Below are 21888 nucleotides of genomic sequence, written 5' to 3'. Positions count from 1 at the left end.
GGAGGGCACAGGGCAGGTATAACAAGCTTTTTGTTTGCATAGCCACTTTATATCCACGCCTTAGTGCTGCTGGTTCATGCACCAGAGTTCAGACAATACGGCTGACTGGATGGTTAGGATTTGTTCTTTTAGAGCTGTTTTACATTCAGGTTCAGGACTCTGCAAAGGAAAACCAAGATTTCTTTTACCAGTCATGAAGTAAGTGTGTTTAAGATCTTTCCCAATTGTCACAAAGAGCCGCATGCCTTCTGCTGTTTACCTTCCTGTAGTGAAGCACAGTAATAATAATAACATTAATAGATTACATTGATATCATGCTTTATCTTAGATACTTAAAGCACTTTATAGTGAAGTGAGGGGTTACGCATCTCAACCACCACCAAACTTAATGGACAGGTTTTTGTCACCTAACGTATGTAAACTGCCTTTTTCTCTCAGTGAGGTTTGCAGTATCTGTTGCTTCATTGTAGTTTAGTCACTATGGTTAAAGTCAACCTGTCACACTGAAGGTAAAGGAAAAGCCTGTTGCATATAGAGACTCAGAGGGCATCTGGCATCCATGGAGTCCAATCTGTCCCGCCTGTCTTCACTGAAAGAAGAAGAAATTCCAGTTTACATCCACCCACATTACAAAGAATCCTACCGCCTGGCCATTTACGCCCTGCTGTGTGGAGGCAAAGTGGCCTATGAGGAGTTCCTCCGAGCCGAGCACATCAGCCACTTTCTGTCAGACGAGGAGATCCTGTTCATCTTGGAAAATGCAGAGTTACCGGTTGTGGAGGATGACTCCAGACGGGTCACAGACGAGGTCAGCCCATCCACGTACTTCCCAACCGAGTCAGATGAGGAGGTGCCCGACTTGGACCTGGGCTGGCCGGAGATCTCGCTGGAGGCCGTGGACACAAGCATCAGCGTGCTTTTCCACCCGCCCAGAGACAACACACCAACCATTAAAGAAGTGGTCCGCAAACAGATACAGGAGGCGAGGCAGGTGAGACAAAGGTGAAATGTTCTCCATCAGATGGATGCACGTTTAGAGATTAATCTTCCTGTCTCTGCTGCACATGTATTTAACTCAGCACACTGACAAGTGGAGCACAAAAGGACAAAAGCAGTTAATTTATAACACAAAAACACAATGAAAGGCGTTGCCTTGTGCTGTGGAAAATACACACATACATATTTCTCTGCATACACAGCACATTGTCCTTAGTACAACTTACTTACTTACTTAACTACAGTCCTTATGATACTTTCTACTCCACTACATTTTGGAAGCAAATATTGTACTTTTTACTCCACTAAATGCAGTTGACACCATTATTTTGCAGATTGAGATTATTGAAACAAAATAAAAATACATTATTTATTATAATGTATATATATCTTCCCATCAGTATATAAAATCATTAGCTCCACCTTTACCAGCTGCAGCATTAAAGTGATGATTTATAATCCGGTCATATAATATACATATTATTCTGAAATGAGCCACACATTTTAAGTATTTTTTTGTGCTTATACTGGTGTGAATGCAGGACTTTTGCTTATCGCAGACAGCGATGACAGTGCTACGGGACTGTGCCAGTAGGATATTATAGAAACACAACACAGAAGTAGTAGTAGTCAAATTAAACACATCAAACTACTATTTCTACCACAGCTAATAATAATAATAATAATAATAATATAAACTTTTATATTTTATGCAGCTTTTAAATGAATATGGTGCAATCAAATTGTTCACATGTGTCACTTATGTGGTTATCCTCCTGACAAGCAGAATTAAGATTTTAGAAAACCTTGGACAGCAGACTTTGGGAAATTAAATAATATTCATCAATTGTAACAGCAACAGTCATTTCTAAAGAAAATGCATTAGAATAACCAGACGTGTATCCAGCAGTTACTGAACTTACAGTGACTTACAGCTGGCTAAACTGACTCACAGGGAAAACTAAGCACCTGAGGCGGATTATTAGTCTTGCTCATTTACAGGAATAAATGAAAAAAGATCTTGGCACTGCATGGGGTACCCATATACAACTTAACACGCAAACAACAAACTACACATTACTCTACACATCCTCACTGCTCAGCTTCACAGAGGCAGCAAGCTCATTTTCCAACTGTGAAATGAGTTCTTAATTGAAAGGTTAGTGTGAAGGTCATGTTTCACTTTCAGACGCACAATATTACCCAGCCAACTTGTCTCAGCTTGAACTTCTTGATGTTCAGCTCCACATGTTGTGACAACTACCGGCTGTCTGCAGAGCTGAAACTCGTAATTCAGAAATTATGCCAGGACGTGTGTGTCTTTGTCTGAGAGAGCAGGAAATGGACTCATCCAATAAATATCCATCATCTGAAAATGACAGATGAAATGCACTCAGTATAGCTGTAGTGAGCAATGTAGTTATAGGGTACAGTTAAAATCCAGTCTGATCATTATCAAGACAAATACCATAAATCATGTGCGCTTTCAGAAATGATTTCAGTCGTGCTTTTGTTTTCTTTAGAGAACCACTCCTCTTATAATTTACAGAACATCCATCTTTTACGACATGCTGCGATATGTCCTGTTAATAATTTACCTCATGAAGGTGGGTTAACCCTTTAATTTAAAATCATGGTAGGCACCTCAAATCTAGCTAAAAAAACTAAAACATATTAGAGAGTTAAACTTAAAGAATATGTTAGTATTTATTCATGCATTCATCCACAGTGGGAAAATTTTACATGCAAAATCTGGTGCAAATGAGGTATTTATATTTTACTTGAGAATTTCCATTTTGTGTAACTTTATACTTCTAAACCACCACACAGACAAATATTGTACTTCACTACATTTGTCTAACTGCTTAAGTTATTAGTTACTTTTCAGATTACAGTTCATACTCTTCCTGTCCAGTGAAAACCATGTACCTCCAGAGGTGGTGGATGAAGTGCATATTTGTGTGCTGAGAAAATCCTCCTACCTCTTCAGCTAAATAAACAATTTAAACCCGCCAGGTGGAAAATGCTTCGTCACAAAGCTGAAAACTGGGCTATTTTCCGAGCTCAGGAAAAGTTTACTTTTTAGAGAGGCTAAAAAATACATGGTAATTTTATAATCTGATGCACTGCAGATTAAACTACTCAACAGAATATAAAGTAGTTAAAATGAGCTCAACCTTAAACATCTACAGATTCCTTCAATACACATTAATCAAGTATTAATATTAATCCAAAAACATCATGTATGATAGTGAAACACTGACAGGGAACATTTTTCTGCACAATGAGTACTTTTCCTTTGGATACTTTATGTAAACTTTGCTGATAATACTTACATACCAAGTAATGTTTTGAATACAGGACCTTTACTTGTAGAATGGTATTTGCACAGTGTGGTATTTGTGCTTTTACTTAAGTAAAAGTAGAATACTCACTAATAGCCTGTCCTCTCCATGTGGCCTCAGAATGAATGCGTCGGTCTAACCTGGTGTATTTTTCTTGGTAGAACTTTTGTATAGTACATTTTACCTGTCATTAAAATGTCTTTAAAGGTGCTAACTTTGACTCCTCAGACATCCAAAGATGTTTTTCATCTTTTTTCAAATTGTTCTGTATTCAAAGTGTTTCCAAATGTTCAATATCTCTCCAGGTTATTGCCATAGCTATGGACGTCTTCACTGATGTCGATATTTTCAAAGAGATCATCACTGCGACGTTGAGGGGAGTGGCAGTCTACATCCTTCTGGATGATTCCCAGTTCAAGAGCTTCCTCGCCATGTCGCACAGGGTGGGCGTCAACATCCAGGACTTCAAGGTGAGATATTATACACTTCTGTCAAAAACAACTTTAAGTGTGAAAAACTTTGAAGCTTAAATCCTAATTAGCAGTCATGTTGGCAGTTACTCTAGCCAAAAGAAAACTTAACTAAATTTGGAAAAGAAGCGCAGCCTTCCACCCCCATACACCTCTCTTCAAGTATCTATTTTATTGAAACACTATTTTATACCCACACATTAGAGGCAGTAGTGAAATCATAGTATCTTTTGGAAACATATATGTTGACTTTGTTATGTCAAGCAAGATTTTGGGGGATTTATCAGAGCTTAGAGAAAAAAAACATTGAAAGCCTCACTTTTGGGAAATGGGCTCAAGCTCTGAAATATTTGTTTCATGTTGAGGACACCACAAATATTTGAAATTTTATTTGGACTACATGACAGCATCAGCCACGGCCCCATCAACATGTTGACGTTCTGACCCATGAGTACTCAATAGTAATTGCTACATTATAACATGAGTGCTCAGTACCCATGGCTTGGACCACACTCATCTTTGAACTCTGCCTTCATTTTGATCTCAACTACAGACCTGTAAACTGTCCTGACTGTATCTTTCACGGTTGTGACGTTGTCTCATTGACAAAATCTGTTCACACACAGACATATAAACACCTGCCACAGTACTCAAAACCAGTTCTGTGGTAGTTCCTGATAAAGTAGGTGTCTCCAGTACCCACAACACTGCTAACAAGCTGTTATTCATAAAACGCTGTTGAAAACAAAACACAACTCCTGGTTGTTATCAGATGGGAACTAAATAAAAGGCTGTTGAATTTTATTTGAATAATATATTTCTGCAGCACCATCATGGCCCCCATCCAATACTTTCCACCCAGTGTTTTTAATGTCACACTACTTTCTACTTTGTTCATATTTTTACTTATTTGATCTTGCAAAATTTTGGGAGGCCAGGCAAACATGTAGTTGAGGTTGTGATGTTGGAAGCATCTTGCAACTCCAGTGAGTGGCCGTTTTTGGTTAAAACCACAGTATGAACACGATAAGACAAAAATGTCACCATCTTAAGTTGTCATTAAACCAAACAAACACAGGTGTAATATCACCTTAGAGAAAGCATTTATAGAAAAGCCTTAAAAATACCTTACTCCAGGCCTATTGTGAGTTGCATTCAATTCATTTGTAAGACCTCACACAATGTCCACGGGGCACCTTTAATGCCTCATTGTGATTTTACCCCTTCAACACTCACCATTTATTTAATAGCCCCAGTCATACAAGTGAGAACAGGCTGAGGAATATAAGCAACCTTTATCGACTCCCTCTAAAGCCATCATCTTGTGCTCAAAATGGAAAGTTTTAGAGGATTTTAAGATCTAGAAATTGCTGCTTAGGGCATGATGTTGGAAAATTATCGCTTACTGTCTGGTCAACAAGATGCACAGAAAGACATAGTTAAAGTATTCAAAGTCATAATGTACCACACACATAAGTAGACAACACATTGTCTAGTTAAATAAGATCTGATGTGGACATTTTCTGACATCTTTCCCCCTCTTCAGTCGTGTGTATTGTAGATTTGTATTCCAACGATGTTTCCTGCCAGAGGAAGCTTCGCCTGTGGCATGACCTTTCTTCTATTGGCAGGGGCATTTAGTGGATTAAGTCTGACATTTGGTCTACATCCTTGTGGAAAAGCTGTCATTTACCAGCATTCCCCTGCTGCGTTTCTACCTGTTATTATGGTACAAGACAACTGCAGCAGCCGTGGGACAGCTCTCTTAGCAGGGCTGGATTTTCCTGTTAAACAGCATCAGGACGATGTTTCAACAGTCTAAACAAGACCTCAGAGCAAATACAGTGACAGCTTTGTAATCTCTGTGCAAACTGCATCGCCAGTTACCCACATCTAAATACCAGCCTGAGAAAAACTGATGCACAGGTTTTATCTTGTCTAGTATCATAAAGCTTGTGTGTGCTTTTCTGTGTGTATGTGTGTGTGTGTATGTGTATGTGTGTGTGTGTTAGAGCTACTACTAATAAAAAACTCCTAATTTCCCAGAATTACTTTGTACTTTGTTGGTATTTAAAATGGAAATATAACTTGTAATTAAAAACAGGCCGTGTTATATGTTATTTTTCCATTATGCAGTAAAAGGACAAGAGGTCATAAAGATAAAACTAGAACTTTAAAAGAAAAAAGGACAAACGGTTCGTAAACAACCTGAAGTATAATAAATCAAATAAAAGCCCCAAAAACCACAAGAGGGGTCATCATACAGGATTTTACAGGAGATTTCTAAGACTGATGTATTCTGTCAACCCACCAAGTTGGTCAGTAAGAAAAAACTCACACTGTTGAAACCCACAGAACTGTATTTTAAATTCTAGGTTTATAGATTCCAAATTTTCCAAACATCATACCAAATAATTTAGATGAAACTGTGCTGAAATTTGTCAATAAAATCATGTAACAGCCATCTGGAATATTTCCATTTTGGGGGGTTTGAATATTTCAACGAGTGTAGATGTCATAAAGTTTCACTGGAGAGCTGAAACAAGCTGATTCAGTGTGTTTAGATATACATTTACACGCTAAATTAACTGGTTTCAGTACTGAAAACAAGTTGGTACAGATTCAGTTTTATATTTAGAGCCATAAATACAATTAGCAACACTGTGCACATTTTGTTTGCATAAACATTAAAATAATAACGGCCAATATCGAATGTAAACATGAAAACCATGTAAAATGTGCATTAAAAAGTTATAAAGTACGACCCTATGCACAGTTTCCATAAATACAGAGGAGTCTTGTGTGGACGTATGCAGTATTTCTCCTGTTGAAACACCTTTACAACCAATTCCATGACTGCCGGATTTTAAATGAACAAGACTGGTTGTGTGACTAAACTGTCTAAGGTTTTTATCATGTGCAGTCGGTCTGTAGAGTATGATGCAAACAGCAGCAAAACAACGTGTAGTCATTCCAAAGTCACAGCACGCAATGAGCTAGTGTTCTGTCATGGTGCGAATGGTTGAACATGTGACAATTCTGACTTGCTGGTGGCGATAGATGAAAAAACTGTAGATCAGGAGTACGATGATTCTGCACCAGGTTTTTTGCCAGTCCATCAGAGATGTGTCAAGCTATTTCACTTTTGGATCAATAGACAGAATGAGGGATCAACAGACGGCCCTAGTATGATTTTTACATACAATTTAGTGCCATAATATTAAACAAATAATACAAAGTATACCATACTCTATTCTATATACTCTCTAAATACATGTTCTTTGCTGACAATATTATCTGTCTAAATTGTTGCACACCCAACCCAACACATAGGCCTACGAATATTACTGCTGCTGAATTTCATTCTGTGTAATTAAGGGAAACATTCCCAGCACAATGCGTGAGTAATTTTTTTAAACAGGCAGTGTCACATTCCAGTTTCTGATGCACTGTTTTTCTTTTGTGATTGAAGATGTACTACTAAAGCAGTCAACCATTTGAACCTGAACATGAGGATCTACCTGAGTTATTTATTTTTGGATATCTTTGTCTAATACCCTCAGGCAGTCATTGGTATTAATTTATTTCCTTATGGTATGAAAATCAATTAGCAGACTGTTGAAACTTGCTTGAGTTGTTTCACAACCATTACAGTGAACGTCAAGTGTGTATAAATTTTGGTCAGTCACATCAAACAGCAGATTGATTGAAGAAAGTATGCAATGGCTTAGCATGCGATGTTCTTTAAAGCGACAACGGATCACATGACTGCTTGTATTTGAAACGGGTTGCCAGAGAAAATTTTCACCAAAGTCTACAGTTTCTCTCAGCTCTGCGGAGCTTTAGTGTCTTTCAGCAAATTGTTTTGGTTTTCTGTCTGACAACCAACCAACTGTACCTTCCCAGCATGAAATGACAGACAGAAAACTTTAGCGACTAGCTGGTGAACAAAGCTGAGATGTTAGCAGCTGAAGATATTTCCCTCAGGAGTTTCACCAGATGACCAGAAACACAACTCTAAATGATGCTAATGTTGCTGCGTATCTATCTCCATATAAGCAGCTGTTCGCTGTATCAACTTAAAATTGTGAACATGTGTCCAGGGGCGGACTGGGACAAAAATTCAGCCCTGGCACTGTAACCACGCCAGCCCACCCTACCACGCATCCCCACGAACACACATTCATTACTTAGGCTACATTTGTGTACAGATGGTGAAACAATATAAGCAGTAGGCCGACTGTATGTAACAGCAATGGTGTCACTTTGTGTTGAAAAGACGTGGTGACATATATATATGAAATATCTGAGTGGGGGGTCAGGGGGAAGATTTTGAGCATTAAACTCTTAATTTCCTGCATTCTGCAGCCATTTTCTGCACCAACTTATGGAGTAAATGTCTTTATTTATATGAATGGCAGCACAAAATCCACGTAGCAGATGACAATTCAAAATATAACAATAAAATGGAATATAATGCAGTAATCAGTAACTTTTTTTGGTGGTTTAAGTAACTTCTTGAACAATGCACATTTGTTTCTTCTATATTTAAATTGCATTGCATGTTTTCTTATTGTGCAAATAAGATTCTTGTTCCGAGCTATTTTTCAGAATATATCTAACCAATTTTGCTTTCAAAAAGTGATGGGGGCATGTTCCCAGAGATCCCATTATAAATGACACCAGTGGTAACAGATTTGTAACATTTCATGTATGTGACTGGCACACAATGCTCACTAACTTTTTAAGAGCACACAAAATTACACAATCACTTAAAACAATGGCTGTCCATCTGAGTCTGTGTGCTCTCTGTCTGTTTGTCTGCTGTTACCTCAGCAGCCGCCCACGTAAAGCTGATGTGTGACAAACACTGATAGGCTATTAATATCAATCTGACCGGCCCACCCCAAAACAAATAGTCCGGCCCCTCTGGCATATGCCAGAATTGCCAGGTGGCCAATCTGCCCCTGCATGTGTCAGTGTTGTGTTTACAACTTGTTTCTTTTTGAAACTTGTTTCTGCTGCGACCTTAAGTGGCAAAATCTGTTGCAGGAATAAGTAAAAATACACAAGTATAAACAACCACTCAGTTAAAGTATGGACAGTGGCTGAAGCAGCTCTAACCTGGTGACTGTTTTTGTTCGTTTCTCCATCAGAACATACGTGTTCGGACGGTTCAGGGGCAGCAGTATCAGTGTCGTTCCGGGATGAGGTTCCGTGGAGATCTGGAACAAAAATTTATTCTGGTTGACTGCCAAACAGTGTTGTTTGGAACATACAGGTGAGTCAGTCATACCTTTATCCACTAGATGTATTCCCCAAAAATTAAATCAAAAGAGGTGCCATGAATTGACCTAAATTCTGTAATCCACTTGTTACCTCAAAAATGGTCAACTGAAATGAAACCAGAAATCCAACACACTGGTCATTTGGTCCACATATCCACCTGGCATCAACATGCAATGTCTTTCTGGATGACCTATCTGTAAGTATAAACATTTTGCAAGGTGTAAAATACATGCAGAGCCAGCCAGACCAGCCAGACCACATCTAGAGGCTTGCATCATGATCAGATCTCAGCCAGGTGTAAGTCAGTACATCGTGACCACATTCTTAAGGAAATAAAATCTGGCAAACCTTGCTTGTTGAAAGGTTAGCTAATTCTGCAAAGTGGTAGGAGAAGCTAGTCAGTAGCAAGTCTTGGTCCTACCTCACAAAAAGTGATTGATAGAAATAAATGACAACCATCCATAGCATTGCTATGTTTGTTGGCAAGTTCACCAGCCCTGCCTAATTAACTTGCTGAAGGAATCTGACCACAATGTGGGCAGGTCAAGCGGGTTTATGAGGCAACAAGAAAAAGGACACAAATGCAGACAAATGAGGATACATAATACATACAAGCAAGAATAGCAAGACCAGTTTGAGACTGCAAAGGGTAACAAGAATGGGGCAGAAAAAGGTCCAGGTAGGTACAGATTCAGTTTCCTGTTGGTGGAAAGCAAAGTCACGATGCAACATTGTCGACTTTGTGACTGAAAAAGGGGCTGGTAAATGTACTGACAGGGTGACTGTGGAATGAGACACAGGTGAGCAGCTGGATGTTGGATTCAGGGGACAGGGATTGATGGGGGAAAGTCAGAGGACATCCGGTGGACAGATGGAGAATGGCGATAGGTTTAAACCTGTTATATTGCATTTCCAATTCCTATACTGTAGTTCTGTGACTCCTTTATAGCAGCTTTGCATGATTCAAAGGTCAAAAAAATTATTTTTTATCTTATACTGGCCTTTTACATAGGGCTTCATTTCAGCCTCTGTCTGAAACAAGCTGCAGAGGCTCCTGTCTCTTTGAGGCCCCCCTCGCAAAGCCCACTGTCTTCTGATTGGCCAAGACTTGAAGCACATGTACCAGGCTGTTGTTGCTGCTGAGCGGTACAGACAGACTGAGCATAGCTGTGTGGAGTGTTATAGAATGGAGCCTTTGGTAGAAAAAGCAGTTCAGAACAGAGCGTTCAGAGCAGGAGGAAATCTGAGGTTTTGGCTCACAGGGATTTCTTTTAGATATCTTTCCTCATTATTCGAAGCTTTGGCTATGTTTCACATGAACATCCAACATTGTAACATAGTAGATAAGTCGTAAAATATGGAGAAGCATAATAAGTCTCTTTTAATAGAGATGCAGGAATGTGGCTGGAAGGAGGGATAGAGAGGCAGAATAGGCAAAAATAAAAACAACTGAGGCAGTTTTCGTGACTAGAATCAATGAGCATTCATCAATAGCAGATGTAAATACAAAAGGCTATGGATCAGGTGTCATTATTCAGATAATATCCAGACACAAGTCACATGTTAATTCCAAGTGGAAATAGGGCCTTGTACTCACTTAAATTAAGTGCAATTCACTTCACTTTTATTTATATAGTGTCAGTTCATAACAGAAATAATCTTATTGCAGTTTTCATTGAGCAGGTCAAGGCCATAATCTTTGTCATAATATTTATTATTCCCACCATGAGCAAGCACTTAGTGACGCAGGCAGGAAAAACCTTGAAAAAACCTTGGGCAGAACCTTGTGCTTGATAAATTGTGTGCATGATTTCTGTAAAAGAAATATAAGTACAAGTACAACTACATTTGAGATAATTATTAGTAGTATTATAAGTAACATGTAAAATCTATTCATTATCATCATCGTCATCGTCATCCCTGCTAGCTTTCTGATGACATTTTATTTTTCAGCTACACGTGGACGTTTGAGAAGATCAACCTCAGCATGGTCCTGGTGATCACAGGTCAGCTGGTCTGCTCATACGACGAGGAGTTTCGAAGACTGTACGCTCGATCCACAGTTCCTGCAATTCAGTCCAAGGAGAGGTCGCATGTCCAGTACCTGAGAGACAACGTGGGCCTGCAGAACTCCAGCCAGCTTTCCCTCCGTCAGATTCAAATGAGATCCAGAATGATGCACAGCGTGAGAGGTGCTCCGAATGACAGGTTTAACAATGCCGCCATGATGACCAGGGGCCTGAGCGTGCAGGATATGCTACATCCATCTCACTGTGCTGAAGGGGAAAATATGGTGCGGGGACACAGTTATGGCGGAGAACTGCAGAAGTTAAACTCCATGACTCGGCTGAGGATGGGGACCAAGGACATCGGAGCCCCTGTTGCTCCTGAGAGGGCTGGATCGAATATGAGGGGGGGCGGTGACTTACAGCAGACAAACAGGTTGTCCCAGCAGCACAATAGGCACCGGAGTCGTTATGGAGCTGACCAGAATCTGATACCGTTCAACTCTGAAATATCTCTCCACAAGTGGAAGATGGACATATACCTTAACAACAGCGATGAGCCTCTAGATGCATCATGTGATGCGATGTCCCCAATGGCATCTCCATATAGTAGTCACACAGGCTTAAACGAGCATCAGTCACAGCTTATTCACAACAGGTCAAGGGAAATTAAGTCCAGGATGGAAGAAATGAGGCAAAAGAGGCTCAGTCTGCAGGAATACGCCAATCTCAGGCAAAGCCAAGAGTCCTTGAGGCATGTGTATCTGATTCCGGAAAGTCAAAAATTTATGTCTTCATTAAGAGGTCTGGACATGAGTGTGGCAGAATTAGAGCCAAATACAGAAAACGGTTGCAGCCTGAAATCGACTAACCACAAAGAGAGTGAGCCGCACAAGGAAGGCAATAAAAGAGAGATCATTCTCACCGAGGGCCACCGCTCTGCCTCTCACTGTGATGTCAAAATGGTTCCAGATCGAAAGACAATGCAGCCCTACGACTGGCATGAGCCTCTTTCAAGGGCATCCTCAGCTGCCGATTTAGATAAGAAACTCAACGATCCATCGCTTAAGCTCTCTCATTTGCAGGTTAGCGAACCAAGTACCCATCACCCAAGAGCAATGGAGTCTTTGACTGAAATCCCTGAAGAGAAAGAGGGTTCAAATCCACGTGTCAACAGTTCGGACTCTGCTGTATTCAAAGATGAAAGTGAGGAGATTCACAAAGACAAGAAAGCTGTACCAAAGGAGAATGCTGTGAAAACAAGCTTACCTGCAAAATCAGAGCATCAGGATCAAGCAAAATCACATCAAGCCAGAGGAAGCCATGGTTCTATAGGTAAGGCATCCAACAACACAGGCTCAGCTGCTCCAAGGGAAAGAAAGAAATCAATATCCAGTGAGGGAGAAACTGGCCTGAAGGCCATAAACAATTCTACAGGATCTCAGCATGCAATGGAAGCTAAGAGTAGTCACACAGAAAAAAGGAAAACACAGCACGAGGAACCGACCCTTCAAAGGAAGGATTCCTTGAGACTGAAAGTATATTCGATGCTTACGTCAGACGAAAAGAAAGCATCCAAAAAAGAGGAGAAGTCACTCCAAAGAAAGGGCTCATTGAGATCTAAGAATCCCTCAGGAACAAGCCAACCCCTCAGAGCAGACCATTCACAGGGATTTGAAGTAGATCAAACAACAAAGAAAGGTCAGTCGTCAAACATCCCCAGGTCACAGAACCCTGTCAGTGGTCCATCTGAGACAGAGAAGCAAAAATCTCAATTCCCAAGATTATCTCCTCAGCGATCAAGCAAAAGAAAGACGAACCTTACAGCAGAGCAGGACCAAGGCTCTGGCAGCCCTCTGGACGACGAGGGAGCAACTGTCTATGAAGGACACAAAGTCTACAGTCGATTTGAATATTTGCTTAGTACTGAAAGTGTTCCTCGGGATAAATCAATGAGGGCGACAAGGATGCATCCCTCAGAGAAAGACAGAGGCGCTTCCCTGAACAGGCATGACACTGGCTATCCAGCGTATCAGACACAAAGTGGTGCTGACAACAAACTGGGAAGATTCATGCAACGAGTAGGAAGTCTAATAAACAAGAACAAGTAGAAGGAAGAGAAGGAGGCCACTATGCTCAGGAATGAAGTCAGAGCTAGTGTGTAGTCCTTCTATTGTTTCTTGATTTATTTTGGCATCGCTCCCACACACAGGCTGTACATCACCACTGCAATCTGTTATCTCTTTCATATGTTTGATAATGTGGCTAAGATCTTACCAGGGAAGATATTTACCACTGATATCAAAACACACAAAGTGATGTCTCTCGTATCTGCTACTAACTAAATATCTTTCTATTACCCTAAATTTGATATGACAGGGAAGCAGGGTAGATGTGAAAAAGCCAATAAATCAAGTTGTTTACCAATGAAGTTAAAGCAGGGTCAATGTAACAATAGCGCTTGTATACAGGAATCAGGATCATGTAAGATGGATTGTAAAAATGATTGTTAAAAATATGTCTACATGGAAATTGTTTGTTCTTTATAAAAGTTTACTTTAGTCCGGTGAGATTTTATATTTTGTCTATTCATAACAAGCTCGTGAAAAGACCAAAACCAATAGTATTGTGTGTGTATCCAAAGCCTGGCATATCTTACTCCTCTGTGCCTTAGAGCGCTATTGTTCTTAGGAACACATGGTTGACATGTTCCCTTATTAAAATGAACATGGATATTGTAGCTTGTAGCTTGTAAGTTATTGTATCCTGCTGCCCCAATACTCACCAAAGCACCAAATGTATTAATCCGCTGCTGAAAATAATCCCCATTAAAGTGAGTAACATTTGCTAAATTTACAAAATTACTGAGCCATTTATTTTAATTAAACCACATATTATTGTTGTATTTTCAGTAGGAACCACTGGTCTTTGAACTTTGAAGAGTCACAGACAGATTAGTGAAGTCAGAAAGTATTAAGTGACAGACTAACACATTGTTGGTTTTGGTCTTTTCATTGAATTTGTTGACAATAAATAAATAAATAAATAAATAAGTAAATAAATAATATATATTATCGCCAACCTTATCCTTCAGTGTACTTTTGTAAAATGTATATTTTCTAACAAGGCTTGATATTTTCCCTGTGTTGTCCTTTGATAATTATGAAATTTATGGCTCAGCTGTCCTCATGGAAGATATTCATGTTTGAAGCATGTGTGGTTGTAAAACAGAGAAATCCAAATGTTTAAATGTACCACAAAACAACCACGTTGACTAAAGGGAAATGTCTGTGAGTTGAGAGAGTGGTTCCATGTGACTAATGAGGTATTATTACTAAGAAGTCATAAGTACATTTGGCTTCTTAATGACTTGGTGACAATGACTCAGGTTGCAGCACTAGCTGGTGTGGCAGAAGTTTTTTAAAATTTTATTTAACCTTTATTTTAACAGGAAAGCCCCACTGAGACACGGTCTCTTTTACAAGGGAGTCTTGAATATCACAAATAAGAAGATATCTCAAAATCTGTAAACATAAAAATTTGATTTTTGAAGGGAGATAAGGTTTTCTAGACCTCTAGATGATTACATCTTAAGATCTATTCAAGAGCTTTGAATCTTAAGGTGAGGTGAGATTGTTTTTAAATGGTTTTTGTTAATTAGGTGTACTGACACTGGTGAAAAAGGCACACACAGAAACATTTTTATACACTGTAAATATAAACATATACATGTGTGAAAAGAATGCCTGAAAACCAACTTTTTTTCCCCAAATCACTTAGGCTTTGCAATTACATTCAGGATTTCACGTGTCTTTTTTGCAATGAGAAGGTTAAGCTGTAAAACTCTTTGATACTTTGGTCATAGACGATCAAATTTAAGCACCTCTCTCTGACAACAGCAAAACAAGACATAAAGTCAGCAGCCACACTAGCGGAGGAACAGGTTGTAATGTTTGTTACACACCAAAAAAACATTACTGACTAGATTAAAGATGTAGATTTGCTTAGCATTTAGCATTTTGTTTAGCATTATTGTTATAGAATGTTTTATCTTTCTTCTCTGGCAGACTTACCCAATGTGCAGAAAACTTATTTTTTTATTTAACAGGTTATGTAGTACTAAACTTCTATGTTCGCAGTCAGAGCAACAGCTGCATCAGTATTGTTCTTAAAAGTAATAAAGAAAAGTATACACAGCAATAGAAATGCATAACACTGCTTCGCACGTTGAGTGTACCTTTATTTTGAAATGAAAAAACAGATCTGTATAATAATAATAAAGTATCAAACAGTCTATGGTATCAACATTATATATAAAATAAAAATAAAATATCTATTCAAGCTGTTGTTTTTCATACTTTTATTTGTGTGGCAGGAGGGAGTGTGTTTCTCATTTTATAAAACGAGAATGATTTCTAGATAAAATACTCTAGGCACTTATTCCTCTCATCATCTAGTTCTTGGGTCTCAATCTCAAACTTTTTCATGGCGATGAAATACTGAACAAACGGCTCTCCGAGGGTGCTGCGGATAACGTGATCCTCCCCCAATGCCTCCAGAGCGTCGTCAAGCTTCACGGGAATGGCAAACTCCTTCTGCTGACTGGGGGCTTTGTTCAGACTGCTCTCGACATTCAGGTTTCGTCTGATGCCGTCCAGGCCTGCGGCCACAGTTGCAGCCAGCACGATGTAAGGGTTGGCCATGGCTGACCCCAACTTGTTGTCAATGTGTGTCTCCCTCCCTCCATGACACTTGATGTTGAAGGAGCTGCTGTTATCATTGCAGCCGCAGGTGGCGCACAGCATTCGTTTGGGGTCTTTAATCGTTTTGGCGATGTGGCTCCGGCAGCCCAGCCCGGGGGACATCAGGCAGCTCAGGGCAGCAGAGTGGGTGAGGAGCCCGGCCAGCCATTTCCTGCCAATCTCAGATAACTCACCTGCCTTCTCCCCACTCTGGAAGAGGCTACGTCGCCCGTTAGCATCCCACAAGCTGTGAGAGAGCACCCCAGCGTTGTACATGCCATCGTCGGTGAAGAAGCTGGCAATGTAACTGTGTTTACGAGCCATCTCTTTGATGCCGGTGCGGAAGGTGAAGGCGCTGTCTGCGGCTGCAATCCCAAACTCTGGCCTCAGGTTGATCTCCATCTGGCCGGGGCCGCTTGCAGAGGAGATGCTGTCTATGTCTGCGCCCATGCAATACATGTTGTCCACCAGCTGCTGGAAGAAAGGCAGGTCATGGTTGCTGAGCAGAGTGGTGGCCGGGAAAAGGAGTGTCTTTGGTCCGATTCGGTCCGGCGCTCCTAGGACGCAGCATTCATAGGTGAAGGATGAGTTCAGGGAGAATCCCATGCTTTGGAGCTGTCCAAGGAGCTGCTTGGCAATGAGGCGAGGTGAAGTACGAAGGGGGCTTCCTGTCACCGTGCAGGGGTCGCATATGACCCGGGCTGTCTGCTCGGCCCAGGGTAAGACCCTGAAGGTCGAAAGATCAGGGATCAAAAGGACATCACTGCTAAAGTTGGCAGCACTGGCGTGGTCCACTTCATTGCTCTTGGGGCTCAGGGTCAGCTCCAAGTAGCTTCTCGGCATCGGTATCCCATATACCGCTTTCTCCTGTGGATGCAACGTTTACATTGAAGTAATAGTTCAATATTTTAGTGACATACAGTATAATCGTTCACTTTCTGTTTGAGAGTTAGATGAAAAAATCAATACCATTCTGATGTCTGTGAGGTAGAACTGAGAGGTGATTACCCTAGCTTAGCATAACTTGCTTGGCTCTGTGCAAAGTAAAAAAAGCTTACCAACACCTCGAAAGCTCACATTATATATTATTTGTTTAATTTATACACAAACAGTAATGGAAAAAAGTTCAATTTCTGATTTTAAAAGGAGTTTCATGGTGTTACTATTTCTTAAAACACGTTTAAGCCATCCGCCCAGACCTTCAGATACAACGAACTCACTGCACCTGATGCAAAAATCCCTCTAAAACTGCATTTTTAGCCATACTAGTAGCATGGCTGAGTGGTTGGCAATGTCAGTCCACTACATTGGTCCAGGCTATTGCCATGAAATGTTGTCAGATTTTCATGGTCCCCAGAGGACTGGTGATTAAATAGATAGATAGATAGATAGATAGATAGATAAGGTGAGTTGATTACATGGAAGAAGCGGACAGGCACTGTCTTGGACCGGGACACCCCATGGAGGTCGGTGGCCTCGAAACGGACAAAGTTGATGTTTTCTCTGGCGATCTGCTGCTTGATCTGCTCCATGGCTGAAATGAACCTCTGATTTCCAAAAATCTCAACAATCTCCTTTCCGTTATCTGTGGAAAAGAGTTTGAAATATCTGCAAAAACATTGGACCACACACTGAAGTTTCATTTCAAACGTATTTAAATCCATGTTTTCCTTTACTATTTTTAAAGTCAGTGGTGTCAAGACCACTTTAGTAAAACCAAAGTTCCCTTTCAAGTCAATAGTATAGCTAAAAAATAAAATAAAAACATCTAGATCTAAATCTGCCCAGCTGATATTAGTTATTGCAGATATGTTGGTATCTGTGTATAAGCTGTCTAATAATAACTATAAATTGCAGTACAGAAATGCCAAACTAGGTTTGATGGAATTTAGAAACGGTGTCTCCAGTACAGGGTTTGTCCACCAGAGAGCACTAAGAAGTTGACTGTGACATGGTCAAAAAAAACTAAGTATGAATATGCTATGTGAAAAGCTACTGATTAAAAAGGTACTTCTTTATTAAAGTTTTTAATATCATTATCAGCCTCAAAAAACCCAGTATCTGCAGGGTTATAATACTGAGGGCAGAGAAAATCGAATCCCATTGAAAAACAACCTCAAAATAGGCAACAAAACATTGTTACAAATGTAAAACTAAAGATTAAGGAGTTTCTAATGGGTGATAAGAGATGTAAATCCTTCTGCTGGAGTTCAATTTCAAGTTAATTCTACTAACTGACAAATCAATGTGTACAAGTTAAACTACTACAAATAAAAGTTCATTTTTGTCAGATTCAAGAAGTCAATATCCATTGATGAGTCCAAGTCAATTACAAGTTAGGTTAAAACTAGAACTAGAATTAGATAAAGCCAAGATTTTAAAACAAGACTCGACTCAAGACATGACTCATGTTGCAGCCCTGTGAGCCATCATCTTTTAATGGTTTGTCCTCAAATAGCTGAAGCTATCCACTCTCTATTTGCTCAATTTTAACTTTGTAACAGCAGATATTTATTCACTTGTGTCAGGGACAAACTTTTCTTTTAACCAAAACTTCACCAACCTGAATGAGAAGCTCCAGTCTCTCCCCAGGAGCTGCCGCTTGCATTTGTGTGTGTGCTAACTCCAGGCTGCCTATTTGTGTTGGCATCAGACCTGAATGAGCTGGATGAATCCATGCCGGAAGGCAGCTGAATAGATGTGCTATCGCTGGAGCTGGGGCCCTTTCTGGAAGCATCAGAATGGGGTTTGAAGGTGCTGAACACCCTGTTGGGGTTTCCATCGTCCTGCCGTCCGTCTGGCCTTCCACCACCACCGCCGCCGCCGCTGCTGCTGCTGCTTCCATGGAGGTATGTATAAGGACGCCCTGGCTTCCCATCATCTCTTCCCCGGATGCTGAGCAGAGGACTGTCCCTCAGGATGCTCTTCAGCTCCTCCATGGTCTGCCTGGGGACGCACATCTCACCGTAGGGAACTCTGGCGTGAGTGGACTCCTCTGTGGTCCAGTCCTCCCCGACGACAGGTTCATCCATCCTGCGGTCATCGAGTCGCTCTGGGAGCTTGTGAGGCAGAGGGCCGATGGAGATCACAGTCGGGGTGTCCGGAGGTAAAGGGGTGCTAGTGGGAGGGTGGACGATGGATGGACCTCCTCCTCTGCTGCTCCAGTCCACCACAGGCACATATTTCCCAGTGACCCTCACTCCCTTCCTGTGGCCCAGACTCATCCCAGTGCCATCTATTTGGTCTTTGCTTCTACTCTGGCCCTCCTGGAAAACACACAATGGGTCTATCACAAGTACGGTAAGAGATGAGTTACCAAAGAGTGCAAGGAATCAAGATCCAACTTGTCAATAGAGTCAAATAAAAAATATATATTTTAAGCCAAAGCTGCTGTGCCATTCACAAGAAAAATGAAACAGTTAGGCGTGGAGCTGTTACCTTGAAATCTTCAGAGTCATTCATTTCTTTGTTTATACTCTTTCATGAACTGTGATTTAGAATTTGATTGTCCCCATGTGAAGGCAGAGCTTCACTCGCACATTAATTTTTATAGACAATTGGTACAATGGTGACGGATTAGAAAATTCTTTTTGCCCCCCCAACACCCACAGGAGTCCAGCTGGAAACTGGCACCGTCCAGCCGCTGGTAGACACTGAACCACTGCTGCTTTGAGCTCATTGGCTGCCCCATGAGGACAATTCAGTGTTGCTTTTGTGCCATTGCAAAGTGAAACTGCAGAGCTCAGCAGCTGCTTGCGTTTCCAGAAACATATGGGAGCAAAAGTATTTATTCCAGAGAGATGAAAACACACAACTGTGAGTACCAGACAATGGCTGTGGTTAGTGATGGTCTGTGCATTAAAGAACCGCTGTTTGAGTGAAATCACTCTCCAATCAGCAGTGTGTTTTCTTAAGGAAGAAACTTAATAGGAATGTTTAGGCAAAATCAGCTGAAATTACATATTTATTGTTCTGCGTCAGCTCTAACCAGTTTCAGTCAGTGTAGTTTAATATCATAGAAGTATGGTAACACTTTCTAATGAGTTATATATAATAAAATGTTCTGATCTCACCACAAGGTCCATTTAGTAGGTGTTCTCGAGCTTTCTATCATATCATGCAGTCTTAATCAGTAGATTTTCAAACTTAAAATCATTAAAGTGCTCAGAACATTTAAAATATCAAAACAACTGAGGACACTCTGCTCACGAAAAGCATGTGACACAGTTGAAAGCTCCGGGGCAGCCACTAAATGGACCTTGTGATGAGATTGTTTTGTCAACTACTGAATTCAAAATCAAAAACAAACTTTCAGTTTATATGTTGTAATTAATGGCCATTTATTAATGGACAATAAATAATGGATTAACACTTATAGAATCATAATAAAATATAAGGAGCTTTTTTGTTGTGTTATGAAAATGTATTTATTTATAAACATATATATAAATGATGAATTAGAGCTGCATATAAACCCATATGAAGTAAATGTATGCTGAAAGTAAATAACACCTGATGGAAGTATTGGTAACTTTTTGTTGTAAATGCTGTAAATTTAAGGAAATAATCAGTAAATAATCAGTAAAATTCCTTATATTTAAGTAAATATAGGGAAATAAGATTTCCTAAAATGAAAAAAAAAGACACCAAATTAAATATTCATTTATTATTTACTTTTTACTGGTAACTTTATTCTACATACTTTATATGTATATCTTGTCTGTAGACTAATTACTCATCCCTGGAATTAATCTATAGGTAGGGAACCAATTGATCACTGTCTCTATGGTCCTTTTTTAAGGATCTTTAATCTTGGACGTTATGAAACAAACAGGATATTACAGAACTGTAAAATAAAGTGTAACCAACGGATTTCTTTAGCAAAACATTAATGAATGATTTATTAACCATTAGTACAGCTAATAGTTACAACATACAATAGTTAAGTATATCTTATCATATAGTGGTACCAATATAATTAAGGTTTTATTTACTTTACTTATTGTTTAAATGCTTCTATATATTTAGCAACCCACAACGTCTACCATTGTTATTAATATAATAGGCTACTCCTAATGCTACTACATTTGCACTGCACCTATTACAGGCCTGTATCTGATCCCATCAGTATACCATTGGGCTGAATCTCCAGTTATAATGACGTGTGACTCAACTCTGACTTCAACACTGATAATGTGGGACTTAAACATCAAATGGCCTGATAAAGTGAACTTAATTAGGACCTAATCGACTGAGAAATAAGCTTCTCTGCATCAGCTTTAATGTGCTTGTTAATAGACCTGCATGTGGTCAGAGTTTACACACATACATACCCACCACTGTCAAAACTTTACATTTATAAAGGCTCTGTTCACCCAAATTGCAAGTTTCTATCAATGCATGGAGATTTGGTGTTATTTACCAAGGTTTTGAGTTAACTGCAGCCAATATTCGTCTACTTCTGCAGCAACCATGGTACAGTGGAGGTGGATAGAGTTTTATTTGGCGTATTTTAAGTAGGCTCAGGCAACATGATGACATATACTGTGGGATCATTTAAATGTATCATCAGAGATTTTACAGTACCATCTCTCTGTACCATCTCTGGGTGCTGCTTTATAATCATTTATATATAATGTATATTGTATCTATATCTATCTATCTATCTATCTATCTAGATAGATAGATAGATAGATAGATAGATAGATAGATATACACAGCATTCTTTAGAAATGTTGGCCCATATTGATAGGATAGCATCTTGCAGTTGATGGAGATTTGTGGGATGCACATCCAGAGCACGAAGCTCCCGTTCCACCACATCCCAAAGATGCTCTATTGGGTTGACATCTGGTGACTGTGGGGGCCATTTTAGTACAGTGAACTCATTGTCATGTTCAAGAAACCAATTTGAAATGATTGGAGCTTTGTGACATGGTGCGTTATCCTGCTGGAAGTAGCCATCAGAGGATGGGTACATGGTGGCCATAAAGGGATGGACATGGTCAGAAACAATGCTCAGGTAGGCCGTGGCATTTAA

The 21888-nt window shown here is 40.0% G+C and overlaps 2 protein-coding genes across 2 annotated transcripts in view; one reads left to right on the top strand and one right to left on the bottom strand.

Moving 5' to 3' along the window:
• Positions 1-559: 559 nt before the first annotated feature.
• LOC123969717 (protein FAM83B-like) lies at positions 560-13988 on the top strand. Its single transcript, XM_046047348.1, has 4 exons — positions 560-991; positions 3647-3811; positions 8968-9092; positions 11054-13988. Exons 1-4 carry the CDS (start codon positions 560-562, stop codon positions 13215-13217), a joined length of 2886 nt encoding a protein of 961 aa, XP_045903304.1. The 3' UTR covers positions 13218-13988.
• Positions 13989-15405: 1417 nt separating this feature from the next.
• The window catches only part of lgsn (lengsin, lens protein with glutamine synthetase domain), an 11406-nt gene continuing 4923 nt past the window's right edge, over positions 15406-21888 (bottom strand). Inside the window, exons 3-5 of the mRNA XM_046028644.1 lie at positions 18412-19114; positions 17267-17433; positions 15406-16715 (exon numbers count right to left, since the gene is read on the bottom strand). Of these exons, the coding sequence (XP_045884600.1) occupies positions 15522-16715; positions 17267-17433; positions 18412-19114 (2064 nt within the window). The 3' untranslated portion in view covers positions 15406-15521. The remainder of the gene's footprint in view (positions 16716-17266; positions 17434-18411; positions 19115-21888) is intronic.

Source organism: Micropterus dolomieu, linkage group LG01 (genome assembly GCF_021292245.1).
Source record: "Micropterus dolomieu isolate WLL.071019.BEF.003 ecotype Adirondacks linkage group LG01, ASM2129224v1, whole genome shotgun sequence".
In the NCBI taxonomy this organism is placed as follows: Eukaryota; Metazoa; Chordata; class Actinopteri; order Centrarchiformes; family Centrarchidae; genus Micropterus; species Micropterus dolomieu.
Note: the sequence above shows the minus strand (reverse complement) of the source record. Positions and strands in the feature narration are given on the sequence as shown.